Source organism: Pelodiscus sinensis, chromosome 9 (assembly GCF_052426305.1).
Source record: "Pelodiscus sinensis isolate ZL-2025 chromosome 9, ASM5242630v1, whole genome shotgun sequence".
Taxonomy (NCBI): Eukaryota; Metazoa; Chordata; order Testudines; family Trionychidae; genus Pelodiscus; species Pelodiscus sinensis.
Window position 1 is genome coordinate 59,578,141 of NC_143060.1, and position 16,952 is coordinate 59,595,092.

Consider the following 16,952-nt stretch of genomic DNA (forward strand, 5'->3'; position numbering starts at 1 on the left):
TGGCATCCAGAACTGGACATCATAATGATTGAGGCTGAAACAGCAAGGATAGAACAGAACAACTACTTTTCATGTCTTGTTTACAGCACTCTGGCTAATGAACCTCAAAACAAAGTTTGCTTTTTTACAAGTGTCACACTGTTGACTCATTTAGCTTTTGATCCACTATGATCCCCCAGATCTCTTTCTGCAGTGCTCCTTTCTAGGCAATTATTTCCCCATTGTGGATGTGTGCAACTGATTGTTCCTTCTTATGTGGAATACTTTACATTTGACCTTTCTGAATTATCATATTTTCTGCAGACCATTTCCACCGTTTGCCATACCACTCTCAGTTTGGTATCACCTGCAAGCTTCATAAGTGTACTCTCTGTGCCATTATTTAAATCACAGATGAAGATATTAAATAGAACTGGACCCAGAACCCTGTGGGAACCTGCTTGATAACCCTTTCCAGCTTGACTGAGAACCATTGGTAACTACTGTCTGGGAACAGTTTTCTAACCAGATATGCATACACTTATATTAGCTCCATCTAAACTATACAAGTTGAACCTCTTTAGTCCAGGACTCTCTTGTCTGGCAATATCCCTGGTCAGGCATGGTTGTGATCCTGAAGGTACTCTAGGGTCGGAGCACTCATGGGGGGGGTGGAACTGGTACAGTAGGACCAGGGATGTTCCCAGACAAAAAAGCCCAGCAGGCGACTGGGACAGAGTCCCAGGCTGGAGATCAGTTGCCAGGGTAGAAGCTCAGCCACCAGGAGCCCAGCAGGAGTATCTGGGGCCAGAGGAGCCTGGCAGCTAGGATCAGAGCTGGGCAGTAGAGGGGTTAGAACTGACCTCCCCAATCCGGCAAACTCCCTGGTTCGGGACTGGTCAGGTTCCAAGGGTGCTGGAAAAGGGAGGGCTAGTTTGTTTATGAGTAGGTCATGCAAGCCAATACAAAAAGACTTACTGAAGTTAAGATACTATTTCTACTGCTCCTACCTTTACATCACCTCCTATCTACAAGGCTTGTTATCCTGTTATTTTATGAACTGGACAGGCTTGATACTGAGTCAGTGAGACAGACCTGAAGCCTCACCCAATTTCTGGTGGTTGGGTTTTAGATTTTTTGTTTAAGAGGAACATCAGAAAAGACCAACATTAACATACAGTATCATAATCTTTTAAAAAGGAATAGACCAAAGAGTTTTCAGGTAGGAGGAAAAGGCAGTGTACTCCAGAAGTTGCTCTTTGTGGCTTCTAATTAGGGATGTTAAATATCAGTTAATTGAATAGCTGCTGTACCCAGCATGAGCTGGGCTGCCTGCCCACCTGGCTCCTAATACACTTTAAATGCAGAGCTGCAGCAGGGGTAGGTTCTGGACCCGGCACAAGCCAGCCTGCTAAAAAATGTACTGGCAAGGGGGGTGGAGGGGGGAAATGCATGTGGTCTATAGCACTAACCAATAAGCAAAAGCTTATTGGTTAAATCGACTAAACTTCTAATTAGGAATTTCATTGTTAGTGGTGTATTCCTTTTAGGTATCTCTCCGAGCTCTACCAAGAGAAAGCAGGACAAACAAGAGATACCCAAACAAATCTGCTCCTGTCAGATTAATACCTAGCTTGGTGATAAAAGTACATGAGAATTCCCAAGTAAACATAATCAGAGAGAGACTAATCAAAATTGCTTCAATTTATAAGACACATCTTAGACACCATTTTCATAAGATAGGGAGATCATGCAGATGGGTATTCTTGGAAAACCATAAATATGATCTTTGAGAGATGTCTCATATGCCTGAATGAAACCTTAATTACAATCTTTTACTTTCCTGTCTCTCTCACCAGACTTTATGCAAATCCTTGCATTCCTATTTTAATACTTCTTATTCCTCCCAGGCGACAAACTAAAATGTTTCTGTTACAGCATATACAACGACACTGAATCCTGTGATAACAGAAATCCACAAAAATCAGCTATATATAGGTAATTATCTGGTGATGCTGCTTAACAGATGACCAGTAGCGATTTTCTTTTTTAATTTGGGGTTTCACCCTTTTTATGACATTTGAAGGTAAATGAAGGGGATTCTCCTTCCCCCACCTCTGGCTTGGGCTTGGTTTGTTTGGTTTTTTTAAACCCTGTGGAAATATCAGGCTGTTCAAGTTTGACCTTCCCTGGTTTTGCTAGAAACATTTATAGGTGTCTCAGATGTTTGTCACCTCTTACATTCTGATGGAAGATTCAGTATAATTTAAACAAAAAAGTTCTCAAGAGTGGACTCACTAAAGCTAGATGTGTTAAATGGTTGCATGCACGGGGGGGGGGGAAGCTTGGGGCATTCTGGCTAAAATTCCCCTCTCTTTTTATTACTTCATCTTTCAGTCTCCCTTGATTCCTGCAAAGTCATCTGACTAGTTCTTCAATCATTAGTCTCTCAAGATAGACAATACATGAATTCCTAACTTTTTGCAAAAGCCCTTCAAAGCTTTATTTATACAACAAAGGAGTACTCTTCCCCCCCCCCCCATACATACTTCCTATTGGCAAGACCTCTGTACAAATCACCATCCTGTTCACCTATCCTTATGCACAACAACCTTAAATTAAATTACTCCATCAGTGAATTCCAATTGAGAGTTGTTCTACTGCAGGAAGAAGGAGGATGGCCTTCTTAAGGCACAAAACTAGGAGAATGGAGAGTAAGAACCCAAGTTCTATTTTCAGCTCCAGTGCTGTATGACCTTGGGCAACAGTTATCTCAAATGACCCCTCTACACCCCAATTTCTTCCAGATGGAAGTTATAAAATTGTAAATAGCTCTATAGACATATGTAGCACTTTCCATCTGTGGGGGGGGGGGGGGGGAAAAAAAAAAAAACCACACAGCTGTCTCCCCTCCCCCCCACCAAAATATATAGGTCAAAAAAGACAAAGAAGAGTTCTGGAGAAAAAATGTGAAACTACTACTGGTTGGACCTCTCTTGTCCAACACCCTCAGGACCTGACCGGTCCCAGACAAGGGAATCTGCTGGACAACGGGTGGTCCCCTGACAACAGCCACTCTGCCTGCTGCCCTTCCCTGCTGCCAGCTCCTTCAGCCCGGCTGGGCTGATTACGGGTCAGCCCCAGCCCTCGGTCTACTGCTGGACAGCCGGGCAGCTCCAACCCCACTGCTGAACAGAACACGATGCCTGATTGGACTGCTGTAGCCCCAACCCTGCTGCCAAGCGGCACATGGCCATGCTGATTCTGCCAGACTGCCACGGCTGGCTTCTCCTCTCGGGCTGCTGTGGCTGCAGTCCCAACCCCGCTGCAGGGTGATAAGCAGCCCCAATCACTTTGCCACTGCTGCCACTCAGGCTGCTGCAGCCCCACCACCTCCCAGACTGACATGGCTCAATCAGGCTTCCCCACTTGAGCTGCTGTGGTCCCGACCCTGCTGTCGGACGGCAGACAGTCCCTATCGCGCTCTGGCCAGGGTGCTGCAGCCCTGCTGCTAGCAGACTTGCAGGTCTGCACTGGGCTCCCAGCTGCTGGCTCTCCTGATCCGGGAACATCCAGGAACATCCATGGTCATGCTGGACCAAAGATGTTGCCAGACAAGAGAATCCCAGATTTGGGAGGTGCAACCTGTAATGACAAAAACTATTTAAAGAAGTGGTTTTAAAGAAGGGTGTAAGTTTTTGCCAATCAAAGACAAGAATATTTTCAAAAGTGTTTTATTTATCATTTGTATTGCATTAATATTCACATGCCTCAATCGCATTGTGCTAGCCAATGTGCAAAGACTAAGCAAAAAGAGATCAAGTGAATGTCTTTAATATCTGCTAGATTGCTGGGCAGTGATGGATCCAGCGTGGGTTGATTTATTGCGTCTAGTATAGACACGATACATCAATCACCGAGCACTCTCCCATCAACTCTGGTACTCCACCAAAATGAGAAGAGTATGCAGAAACAATGGGAGAGCTTCAGCTGTTGACTTACCACAGTAAAGTCAACTTCAGCTATGTATCTGACGAAGTGGGTCTCTGCCCACGAAAGCTTATGCTCCAACACTTCAGTTAGTCTATAAGGTGCCACAGGACTCCTCGCCGCTTTTGCAGATTCAGACTAACACGGCTACCTCTCTGATACTCAACTTCAGCTAGGTTATTCATATAGCTGAAGTTGCATAACTTAGGTTGGTGGCCCGATAGTATAGGCAAGACCAAAGAGAGCAGTAACACTAAAGATTTGAAAGGTACCAGGCACACAGATATAGGGGACTATGGAAGATCTTGCAGATGAGGATCTTGAACTTAATGTGGTAAAATACAGAACACAGGGGAGCTGACAGCTACTTCAGGTCCCAGAGCAAGGCAGGGGGTGGTTGCAGGACATTGACATTCCCTGTCAGGACCATCCCCAGCCTTCAGCACTGCCTGGAGCAAGCCCCCCGCCTTTGGGCCCCAAGCAATTGAAAGTGCCTGGGGCTCCTGCCGCAGGGTTCTGGGGCAGTTGTCCCCATTGATCTTGATATATATCACTCATTCACTCACACACCCCCACCTTTGTCAGCAGGGTTGGCAGAAAGCCAATGAAAAGATTTCACAAAGTTTGTTTTGTTTCCAATGAGGAAAAGAGGAATTGCTCAGAACAGAGAGAAAGGAAGATAACTTCAGGTCTGTCAAATTGGTGGTACTAGAGGGTGGCAGAAGTGTCCAGAAGCAGAAAGGCCAGTCAGACAAGACTTCAGTTATAAAAGCAAAAAAATGGCAAGTATATGGATAGGGATCTAACCACTGGAATCAATAGAAAAGACTCATTTGGGAGCTTTTAACAAGGAAAATGTGACAGCAGGGGGGTGGAGCAGGAGAAAAAAAAATCAAATGCAACACATTATTACAGGCCTGGGAGACATGAAGAATAGTGATGTTGTCCATGAAGAGAAGGGCGATGGAGAAAAGAAAAGTTGTTTTCAAAAGAACAAGGCTGAAATAGCATGGCAACATCCAAGAGGATTGAGAGGCAGCCAGGAATACAAGAATGGAGAGAGAAAAAGAATTTTGGGATTGCCATTATGGGGGGGGGGGAGGGAGAGGAGTTAGCTGAAGCTACGGAAGTGTTTACGATCGCTCAACAGAAGGAATTTTAGAATTGCAAAATTATATTAACTGCATCTTTCAGAGCCTCTTGCTTCAGTCCCTGACTCTTCAAAAAAAAAAAAATCTCTCTCTCTCTTTAGTTTATATACTAGTACTAGGCTTATCATCTAGGCTTTTTTGCTGACACTGCTATGAATTGTTTTAAATCATTCACATAACTTATCACTCACTGCTCATCTAAACTACAGGAGGGCTGGGATTTTAAATGCAAAGAATTAAGTTTGCTTAAAGCTTATGTCCCAATATGCTCCATTGCAAACTATTGTATTGTGCATTTCCATACTTTTGGGATTCCACAATTCTATGAAAAACCCGTTAACTATTTCCTCTTCTAACCCCCAAATTGCTTGGTTTTAACGCTACAAGTCACCAGAAAAAGCTTTGTAGACTACTGGTCCAATGACCACAATGTGAGAACCACTGCTATATTGCCTTCCATAGCAAAAGTTTCAAAGGGTAGCCATGTTAATCTGTAATAGAAAAATCTTAAAAAACAATGAAAAGTCCTGCAGCATTTTTGTTAGTCTCTAAGGTGCTGCAGGACTACTTGTTGTCTTAAGTTTTTTCATAGCAAAGAAACTGAAAGCAATTTACAGACTACATATACAGATTTTGCTTTATGAGTAACATCCACTTAACACTGCACAGTATAACTCAGAGTTTGCCCTGTATTGATTTGAAGCTGCAGAAGAACGCAGACAGGAAGAATGCAATAGCCCAAGTTAGAATGAAGCCATGAAACCATTAGCATACTTGAACTTACATAACTCCTATGTGGTATTTAACAATGCAACTAAATATTTGGGATTTCTCATCTGAACAATGACTCTCTCCCCATCTACAGTTAATCCCACTCTGCCATGCAATCGTCCCCAATTTGCTTATCCAACTTTTGGCCCAACCATCTATTCCACATGTTTCCTTTTCTACCCAGGACTATTTTCCCTCACCTTTCCCACCCATATGGCTCTCCTCCTTCTTCCTTGACTATATCCTTCCACTGTTCCCTACTGGGTACTCCCTGAAACCACCTCCTGAGACTTCGGAGGTTATCCCTACCTCAGGGATGGGGAACCTGAACCCCCTGGCTTGCCTGAATCTAGCCCCCCAGGCTCAGGACTCCCCCCCCCCAACACTGGGGGAGCCCTGCACTGGTGCTCCAGCCCTCCCCCCCACTATCCCACCGTGGGGCTGGAGCACGCTAAATCTACTTGCCTGGGGGTCAGCAGCCTCCGACCCAAGCAAGGTTCCCCACCCCCGCCCCAGCTTCTCCACCTATTCCTCGTCTGCTCCCCAGTCTCCTGTCCCCTGCACGTACCTCCTCCCCGCGCACCCCCCTTCCCCTGCATCGCTGCTCGCCTCTCGCCGACGCTCCCCAACACCTTCCCCCTGTCCGAGGTGCACAGCCAGCCCCGCCCCCGCCACTCACCTTCGGCCCCCGGCCCCCCTTACAGCCCGGGCCGAGCGGCCGGCGCTGACCCTCACCTCACCCTCGCCCCCTCACCGGAGATACTGCGCGCACAGCAGGCTCATCCTCCGCCGCTCGCTGCGTCCCCGGCGCCCCCTCTGCGGGTCTCACAGCCGGGGCCGCTCCGCCGCCCTGGAGCCGCCGCCGCCTCCGGCCGCCGCCATCTTCCCGTGCTGGGCCCAGGCTCCTCCTGCCCGCCGGGTGTCCCCGCGCTGGGTCGCCGGCCCGGGAGTGGGCGTAGAGAGGGAGCCGATCTCGCGAGACCCGCTCCGGCCCCGCGCGGCCCTCGCTGTCTGCCTCAAGCCACCGGGCTCGAGGAGCAGCCGCCGCCGCCTCCGCGCGCCGGGGCAGGCAGCAGCCTCCGGGCTTCACAGCCAATGCCGTCCTCCTCCCCCACACTTCCGGGCCCGGGCACGCCTCCCCCCGCCACACTTCCTGCCGGGTGCGACCGCCAAAGCCTTCCCCGCCACCCCGTGGACTGGGCTGCTGCTATAGCAACCGGGGGGGGGGGGGTTTGCTGTGCGATCCCCATAGCAACCGCCGAGCGTGCCGCTCTTCCGGATTGGAATGCAGCCAACGAAAGTAGCTCCGCCCCGTTCCATGCGCCTCCGAACGCCGCCCGCTCCCGCGTGGCCCCGCTACTCCTCTGCCAACCCCCCCCCCCCCGTGCTCTGTCTGCTGCCATATGCGGGCCGGCTGGCCAGTCGCTCGGGGGAGCCACAGAAACCCTCCCCCGTGCTTCGTGCCCACCTGCTGGCGCCAGTCTCCCCTCCCCCGCCTGGGCAGAGCGCAGCCCGGCCCGCCCCCGCAGAAAGCTGCGCTGCCAGGCGTGGTCCCAGCCCGCAGGTCCCAGCTGAGTGCCGTTGTCATAGCAACGTGCCCTGTGCTCCCGCCTGCATCCCGGGGAAGTCCGAGGATGCTCCTGGTGGAGGGGAGCGAGCCAGGCGAGCTCCAGGCGCGTCATTGTCCCTGACGTCAGGAGGCAATGTTGCTGTGTCACGGATCGAATCGCGTAGGACTCCAGGAGGCGCCGGTCGCCCCCAGCCGTGACGGAGGAAACGAGGAGCGGATTCCAGCACTTGGGAGGGAGATGCTCGAGGCTCATTCAAAAGGCCTTCATCACAAGAGCGAGAGAACTTAAAAAAGACATTGATGTAAGCGGGACTCGCTCCAGCTAACGAGGAAGGGTGCCTGTCACGCCAGTAATGTGAAAAATAATAACTAAGGCCCTATGCAGTCCCTGCTTCTCTGTATGGGGGAGTGATCTAAGTGGTTTAGAGAGCACCTCTCATTGCCTTCTCCAGGGCTAGAGCTATTCCAGCTCCTTACTCCCACGGGTTGCTTTGTTCTTTCTGCTGTCGTTTTCTATCCATCAGTTCGTTATTAGAAGGGTGGCCTTGTTCTTATCGCTCCCCACCAAAACCCTCTTTGTCTTCTCCCTGGGAAGGTAACTTAGTTCCTGACTCTCTCACACATACCCACGTTTTGCTGCTGATGCTGGTTCTCCATTCCTCTCTGCTCCTTGCCAGCTAGCAGGGCAAACTGGCTTTTTCCTTCTCTGGGAGGAAGTACAGTGTAGTGCAGGGCTACTCAACACGTGGCCTGTGGGCTGTGTGCAGCCCGCAGCCCATTTGTTTGCAGCCTGCTGTGTGGTTTGGGTTTACACAGGGCTCAACACACGGCCTACAGGTGGGATTCTACGAACGTGGCCTCCACTGGGAACACTCTCCACAGTGGCAAGGTGTCTCCCATGCAGGGTGAGCATTTAAAGACACAAATGGACAGGCTGGATGGAACGGGTACAGGGTGCCGGTGTTTCTAGCCCCCAGGGAGGAGGTGCCAGGAGCACTGCGGCATTCTGGGAAGTGCTGGCTGCTTAGCCTTGTAGGCAAAGCCTGAGAGGTGCTGACTGGCTCACATTGGCCACATTTGGGTCCAGCGTGGGGCTTAAGCCTTAAAGTTTGTATTCATGCCCATCAATGTGAAATAAGCTATTTGCATGTATATGCAACCACACTTAAGTTGCACCCTCAGCATTTGCTGTGAGTATCATTGTGGGCCCTAAGGTTTCCAAAGTTGAGTAGCCCTCATGTAATACAATTAGGGTCTGACTTTCAAGCATCTGCATCCACACTAGGAACCAGATTTCCAAGAATTCAGCACACAGCTCAGTATTGCTTTCTCTTTTGGTGTTATCATACATCTCATTATATTTGGTGATTTTACTCCAGCCCGCAGCCCACTCAAAGCAGCTGGCTGCTCCCTATGGCTTTCTGTGCTGGTAGGGAGGGTTTGCATGCTGCCTCTCAGCTCCTATTGGCCGGAAAGGGTCTCCAGCCAATAGGTGCTGAGAGATTTTGCTATGGCAGGGCAGTGCAGGAAGTCTTCCCCCCACAGCACAGAGAGCCACATGGAACAGCCAGTGGCTTTGCACAGTCTGGGACTCCTGGCAGACAGGGAAGGCTGCTTGAGATAGCTGCCGGCCAGGAGCTGCTTAAGTAAGCACCTCCTGGCCAGAACCAGCCTCTGACACCCCACCCCTTTCCACATCCCAACTCCCTCCCAGATCCTCCACCTCTCCCCCAGGACAGAATCCTCTCCTGCACCCATACCCCCTCCCAGACCCTGCATCCCAATCTCCTGCCTCAGGTCACCACCTGCTCCCCCGCCCTAAGTCATAGCTCTCTCCCAGACCCACATGTACATCCCTCCCCAGGCCAGAATATCTTCTGCACCTGCATCCCCTCCTGGACCCTGCACCCAATCCCCTGCCCCTGGTCACAACCCTCTCCTTCAGCCAAACTCTCTCTTGGACCTTACATCCTCTTCTGCATTCCAGTCCCCTACTGCGAGCTCCCTTCTGCATCCAATGTACATCCTTGATCCTTCACTGCCTCCATAGAAAAGTGCAGCCCTTGACCACTTACCAAAATCTTGGAGTAGCCGGCCCTCCATCAAAAATGATTGCCCACCCTGGTCTTAAAGCCTCCGGTCCTGGAGTTCTGTGATTGTGTAAGAATATCTCTTGTTGAGGGTTTTAAAACTGTTTCGTTCCGCTCATGGTTGCAGAGAAAATATTTTAAACCCCAAAACAGAACACAAAGAGATTCAAAATGTATTAAAAAAAACACTAGTCACTTTAAAGACAATCTAATGATTGGAGCCCAGTTTATGATTTTTGAGCACTTAGGTGGTTGGTACTGTAATTTGCACACAGTATGCTGAGTTCTTTGGAAAATCCACCTACTTTATTTGTATGCCTGAATAGGAGCAGAACTGTTTGAAAATCTGTCTTTTAGGGCATGGCCCTGGACAGCAGGGGGCTTGGTTTCTGTTGCCAGTCCCTCATCAAAAAGTTTAAATGGAGTTAAGATTAAAAGAATGTATTAGTAATTTACAGTACAAAAATGTGGAACCTCAATCTCTTGTCCCTCAGTTTCTCAGTTTGTAATTTGGGAGGGATGACAGGTTTGTGTTTCTAAAGAACTTCCAGATCTCTGGCCAGATGATGCCATGGTGTTATCTCCACTGTTACTGCAGACCCGTCTTCTTCCTCTACAGGATCCTGAAATGGGCAGCCTCTCCACTGTTTTCTCTGCCATCCTGGCTGCTGGGGAGGATTCAGTTCCACCTATGGGGCTGGAGGGCAGCAGCACAACTTTGCCCAGTCCTGCTAGCTGGTTCACTTATATCAGGCATTCCTTGGCTCTAGCAGAGCACCAGCGAGAATCTGTGTTGGAGAAGGAAACTCCTCCAACCAGACTGCCAGATGTGCAAAGGAAGAATAGTTGGGTCATCTGAGCTTCATCCCTCTGAGATCAGACTGTGCATGATATGGCACATGAGTGGCTTTGTGCTAAGAGCTCTGTGGAGATAGTAATTGAAGCTCCGTGGAGAATCAGAATATCCATCCCCATATGTACTGTGGCCCTGACTTGGACATATCATCGTTTCTCTCCAATTTTCCTTTTAGGTAAAACTTTCACATGCCTCATTCCCCTAACTTTTCCACAAACACACCTCTGCGGTTCCCTAGCCTCACCATTTGGGGAAGGCGATGGTTGGGGAGCATAAAGCCCCACTTTGAATCTTAGGCTCCAAAGCTAGGGATTCAGTTTACAATGTCTTTGCAGGGAGCCTCAGCTTTGTTTATACCCACCCTCTGAAATGACATTGCAGGAAATATTAGCAAAATATCTACAGCCAGTCTGCAGTAGGGAGGATCAGGGAGTTACCAACAGAAAAAAGCTATAATTTAGTCATCTTGTAGAGTGGTGGGTGACTCAGGAGATTGGTAGTAGCCTGGTTTTAGGATGCCAGTTCAAATCCAGCAGTAGCAACAGCAAGTTGATACTGATGGTGCAAAAAGGGCTAGTACAGGAGGATAGTGCAGTCTTATTGCTAGAGCACAAGGCTAACTGCTGCGGTCTATTGACTTTGGGAGATACCTTTAACCTCTCTATGCCTCATCTTTAACCTCTCTATGCCTCCATCTGTAATATAAGGATATTAACTAGAGCTGGATGAAGAATGAGGACTCAATGGAATCAAAATACTCTGTGCAAAGGTGTCAATTCCATTAAAATTTTTGAAACCAGTCAGGGATTCTCAGCTCCCTGAGCTAGTATGGACTGCTCCATGCCCTAGAATCCATACTTCCCTGATTACCAACCTGGTGGCTGAGAAGCACCAATTAGTCAGGCATTCATGATCTGAGCAGACCAACAGCTTGGGGGAGGGGGAGAGCAAGGAAAGACAAGCAGCTTGGATATCCTGGCAAATGCTTTAAAAGGTCCTTTTTCAATTTTTCTGAAGAAAATTTTTGGAATTCCCCTTCACATGGAATTTCAATGGTTTGATTTTTGTCAAGATTTTTTTTGTTTGGCATTTCCCACTGAATGGGAATTGCAGGTTTTGACCAAACTAAATAACAACCCTTGTCCTTCTCATGGGGCCAGGGCTAGCTCAAGCAGACCTGGTGTCTTCAAGCTATAGAGGACCAAAATTCAGTTTCAGCCTCTGTCCCAGTCCAGTCTTCTCTGTTGTGCTATCAAAGTAGGGTGCTAACTAGACTCTAAGGCTACGTCTAGACTGGCATGATTTTCCGCAAATGCTTTTAACGGAAAAGTTTTTCCGTTAAAAGCATTTCTGGAAAAGAGCATCTAGATTGGCATGGACGCTTCTGCGCAAAAGCACTTTTTGCCGAAAAGCGTCCGTGCCAATCTAGACGCGGTTTTGCGCAAGAAAGCCCCGATCGCCATCAGGGCTTTTTTGCGCAAAACAGTTTTTAGCTGTCTACACTGGCCCTCTTGCACAAAAGCATTTGCGCAAGAGAGCTTTTTCCCGAATGGGAGAGTCATTGTATTTACGGAAGAACACTGACAATCTTACATTAGATAGTCAGTGTTCTTGCGCAAATTCAAAGCAGCCAGTGTAGACAGCTGGCAAGTTTTTTGCGGAAAAACTTGCCAGTCTAGACGCAGCCTAAGAGAATGGATTCAGACCTGGTCTTTGCATTTGTAGAGCTAGTTAAGAGAAATGTGCTACATACAATGTGAGGAAATGGATAAACAGATTTAAAAGGTGCTGAAAAGCATATCATAATTATAATACTACAAGATTTACCAGGCGTTGCTTGGATCCTTAACTCAAGTCATTTTTGTTTTTATTCATGTAAATGTAGCAAGAATCTGTGATATTCCTTATATACTCGTTTTATTTCATTTTTATTTTGTTTTAAAGCCTAACAGAATGTGAAGAGAGAAACCTGGGATATGTCCCTGCAAAGGCTACAACAAGGGAACATTCCAACTCTTTGGGCAGATCAAAGATCACCACAAAGCTCTGAATCAGCACAAAGCAGCTTGCACGCCCAGCTATGGGCACTGGAACACAGCTGTAAAGCTCATGCTAGCAGTTTGACCTGTCCCATGGTAGTGTCTTGACTCAGGGAGGCTCCATGCAACTGTGGGTTTGGCAGCCTTGTCTGAATAAACCCATATGCGGCTGCTCTGGAGTTAAATTACAAATGTTAACATGCTTTCAGATGCTTGGATGGAGAGTGCTTATAGGGAGGCATGTGCATCACAAAAGGGAGCACAAAGTGGCAGGGTCCAATCTCTGGTACGATACACAAAAATCACCATGGATTTATAAAAATCTCTTTGCAGAATGGCAAAATCCTTTAACTCACTGGTTCTTAACTTGGAGGCCATGACCCTCAAGCAGGTGACAGTGGCAGATTTAGAGTTAGTGAGGCCCTGTGCTCAGCTTCATTTTTGGGGTCCTCCGGGGACCCAGCCAAGAAAAAGAACATTCAGCCTTCCTGTCCCTCCCATTTTCATTCTTTTTTCTTCCTCCTCCTATATTATAAGTAATAAGAAGTAAACAAAAATTAAGTGAGGTACCTCAATTGTTTCTGTAGTCTAACTTTTTTCCCCCACAGACTACTTGAAAATTGCTGAGGGTCTCAGTGGAAAACTTAATGATCTTTCCAAATATTGTTTGTACCATTAGCTAACTATTGTAAAATGTGTTGGATAAGAGCACTTTATAAACATAATAACCTTTCCTGCCCCGTGCTCCTCTGAAGCCTTCCAGCCCGTGTTCACACTGCTTACCACCTCCTACCAGTGCTCCTGAGGCTGCAGCCTACAGGTGATCCTCCCCACCCTCATGCCCCCACCCCCACAGCCCTCTCTGCAGAGGAATGGCTCACTGCCCGGGAGCGGGGTGTGTGGCGGATCTGGGGCTGGGCAGCCCAGCCGTGGGGGCCCCATGCCGCTGGGGGGGGGGGCCCATGCCCGAGCACAGTATGTTTCATTGTAAATCCACCCAGAGCATGTGGTGAAAAGATCTGGGAGGGAGCTCATGACCACTTTCTCTCTCTTTATGGATAGATGGGGGCGGAGGAGTCTTGATTTTTTTCTACTGAAGCACATAAATTCTCTAGAGAGAGAGTTAGCATTCCTAGTCTGGAACTTAAAAGTAACTTTTAGATACAAAAGTAACAGACAAATTATGTAAAGCCTCATATTTAGAGAAGTGAAATCCAGGGAAAAGCTTTTAACAAACAAAATAAACATTAGAAATTGTAGTTACAGTTAAACAGACCAAGAAACATTTTAAAAAGAGAGTAACTCCTGGCATTCATTAAGAATTACAACTATGTTAAAAACAAAGTATGGCTGAGTATATATCAGAAGTTTATGAGTAAAAGAATGTTACAATCACACACACACACACACACACACACACACACAGTTCTTATCCCAACATCAAGTATGACCGACCCAGAAAATACATGGTGAACCCTAAAAGGAACATATGCATGTTAAACATATGAAACACAAAGTGAAGGCATCCAAACAACCTTAACTCTGCCCTGCGGTGGTACCATTGAGAAGAGAGATGGGAAAATAAAAGCCAACACACACACAAAACCAGCCCTACCCCCCCCCCCCAAATACAGAAATAAACAAACAAAGCCACTAACATGTATTTAAAATCAATTTAATCTAATATGGGATATACTTTAAAATGCATTAATCATAACTGAACAGTTGTTGCAAAGTGCCAATAGAAGACTCAAAGGCTGCTATAACTTTGGGGCCAGATGATGCCCTGTACAGCCCTAGAATGTAGAGCACATAAAGGTTTCTTAAGAATTAACCTAAATCCCACCTTGACCCCGCTTCTCTTGCAGAAATGAAGTTCCCTGAGAATCAGGCCCTTCACAGAGGAAGGCTCAATAGACAGTAATAGATTATTATTTCTCAGAGGTGTGATTGTTTTATATAATACTTAAGGATGTCAGTACATAAACAAATTGATAGGTGGGGTTTATCTACTTCATTATTCATTTTATACCTGAAGCTGCCTTTATGTGGACAAAACTGCTACTGAATTCAATAGCGTAGGGGCAATCTGAGGAGATGAAGCAGATACAATTTGGGATATGGGACATGAGTATGGTTGTGTCAGTCCAGTTGCTGATGGGTAAGTGGCCACATCATAAAACACCATATTTGTCACTAACTGGTGCTGTTGGTGAAAACCTCGTCAGAGATTAGCGATTTAGCTTCCCTGTTTCTCCTATGCATAATCCCACCCATGCAGAATTGAAATGTGCATTGTTCTTGCCTGGGCAGTCTCTGTGTTAGTGATAGAGGACTTCAGTCTCCAGAAGGAGGAAGTTCAATGGGGAGGCGTTTTGCAGCAGAGTACAGTATTTCTAGTACTCACATGCACATGCATTGAGACAGAGTTTCTCTGAGCCACTGAATTCTTGGACTTCTTCTAAGGGCAGAGGGTGTTCGGGATTCTCTGCTTGAAGTCTCCTTCTGCATCCTGTGTTTTGACCCCGTTGCCTGCACCTGCATCCCCATATTTTCATTGTTTGTCCCTTGCTGTCAGTTGTTTCTTGGATTCGGTGGCTCTTCTGTTCACTTGATGGAATGGGTCCTTCATTCTCCTGATGGACTGTGATCCTGATGGACTCTGGATTCAAACAGGTAGGAGGAGGGAGCTGGACGATGAGGCTCTTGGTGATTGGAAGCTGGATTCCTAGCACTCATGCATACACATCCAAGCAGAGTTCCACTGGGCACCATCCGCTGAAGCCTGTGATGGACTGTGCCAGGGGTCTTCTGCTCAATGTTCTGGTCCCTTGGACATGTCTCCTATGTCATGCATCCCCTGTAATTAGTTGGCCTAAGTTTCTTCGTGGCCTGTCCCCTTGTCTGAGGATATGGCCAACCAGGCCTGGCCTTTGGGCAAGGCGAGCGAGGTGGTTGCCTTGGGCCCTGCGCATTCAGGATCCTGTGCTGCCCAGCTTCTGGCCCTGCCCACCTGACTGCTCACTCAGTGCCCTGACTGGAAAGCACCCAGCACAGATGGGTTTGTTTTTCCATCTGCATTTTTTAAATGTGGGGGGGTTGCTCTGCTGCCTTGGCCTGGCTCATGCCGCCTTTCTGCCCCGGGGCTCCAGGGGAGGCTTGGGCGGGGAGCAGGCACTGGTGGAGGGCGGGGCGGGGTGGGGGTTGAGAGGGAATGAGATCGGAGGAGCAGCAGCTGCCCACGGTAGAAGGTGATAGGCTGTCAGAGTCCCCTGCCCCGCCCGTCCCCACCCTGGCTGGGAGCAGGTCACCCTGAGCTGGCCAGGCACAGCCAGGCTAACCCCCCACACTCTTGGGGGTTGGTGCCACTCTAATTAGGGGACGCATCTTGGACCAGCGTTCCAGCCCCTCGCTACCTGCGCAGCTGGGCTGTGACCCACTCTGGCTGGACATTAAACACCGAGCTGGGTTGCAGCACGTCCCAGACAATCCCCCCCCCCCCCCGCCACCCCTCCACCTGGCCGGGCGGCTCAGCCAACCACAGCATGCTGCCTTGGGCCCCGCAAACTCTGTGGCCAGGCCTGTGACCAACACCGTTTCTGTAGAAGGGCTCTTGCTCTTTGTAACAATTTGTGACTCACCAGCATGGCGGCTGCTGCTGGTTACTCTGGGAATTAGCTCAAACCAGCCTTCAGAGTGCCCTCTTCTGGCTGATGTCTTGCCCACTGTAACCTTTTGGCCATTCTCCACCAACTTGTATCAGGACCCACATCCTTCCCAGACCCCTCAGGGGCAAACTGCAGTCTGAAATGGCCACTCATCATAGGCTTCTCCTGCCTTCTGCTGCCTTCTCCTGTCCTGGTTGCCTCCCTGCAGCCCTAGTACCCCTCAGGCCCCTGCATCAGGCCACAGCCTGGGATTACTCTGTCTGGAGCTCCCCTGGCTCACTTTGTCTTTTCCCAGCACTGCTCTGTCCATGGTACTTCACTGGCAGAGAGCTAGGTCCCTGTCCCTCCAGCGCTGGAGGAGAATGTGTGCTCCTCTCCTCCAGTAGTTCTTCTAATAGGGCCTAGACAAGCCCTCATTGGTCCACTCTAGCTCACCTCTGATTGGCTCCTGGGACAGCCCTCTCCCAAGGCAGTTTTTAGCCCTTTTTACTCTAGAATGGGGTGATTGCCCCACTAAACTCTCCTAATTGTGATCAAACAATTTAACAACTTTCCACCTTTCTGTCTCCTGGCACCTTCCCTCTCCTGAGCAAGAGGCTATTGCTGTTTACTGTGGTTGAGCCCCCTTCAGGCAATCGGCCTCCGCTTTTGAAGCCAAACTAAATGGCACAACCACACTGCATACCTTAATTAAACAGTTACATTTAAAATGGCATCTTGATATTTGAGCTGCCTTATGTTCCATGCCTGTGCTCACAGTGTCCTGGGGATAACTCGGGCAGTATTGCTTTCAAAGGAAAGATGATTCCAATGCCAATTTGATATTTTAAAATCCAAG

At 48.4% G+C, this 16,952-nt stretch overlaps 1 protein-coding gene across 4 annotated transcripts in view; it reads right to left on the reverse strand.

Annotated features, from left to right (window-relative positions):
* SMG7 (SMG7 nonsense mediated mRNA decay factor) overlaps positions 1–7,031 on the reverse strand; it is an 84,274-nt gene extending 77,243 nt beyond the window's left edge. For 2 of the 4 annotated variants that reach the window (XM_075936779.2, XM_075936780.2), the window contains exon 1: positions 6,646–7,031. In XM_075936779.2, the coding sequence (XP_075792894.1) occupies positions 6,646–6,674 (29 nt within the window). In that variant the 5' untranslated portion in view covers positions 6,675–7,031. Of the gene's footprint in view, positions 1–6,626 lie in introns of all 4 variants that reach the window. The other 2 variants (XM_075936781.2, XM_075936782.2) reach the window with 2 other exon arrangements.
* Between the last annotated feature and the right edge of the window lie 9,921 nt (positions 7,032–16,952).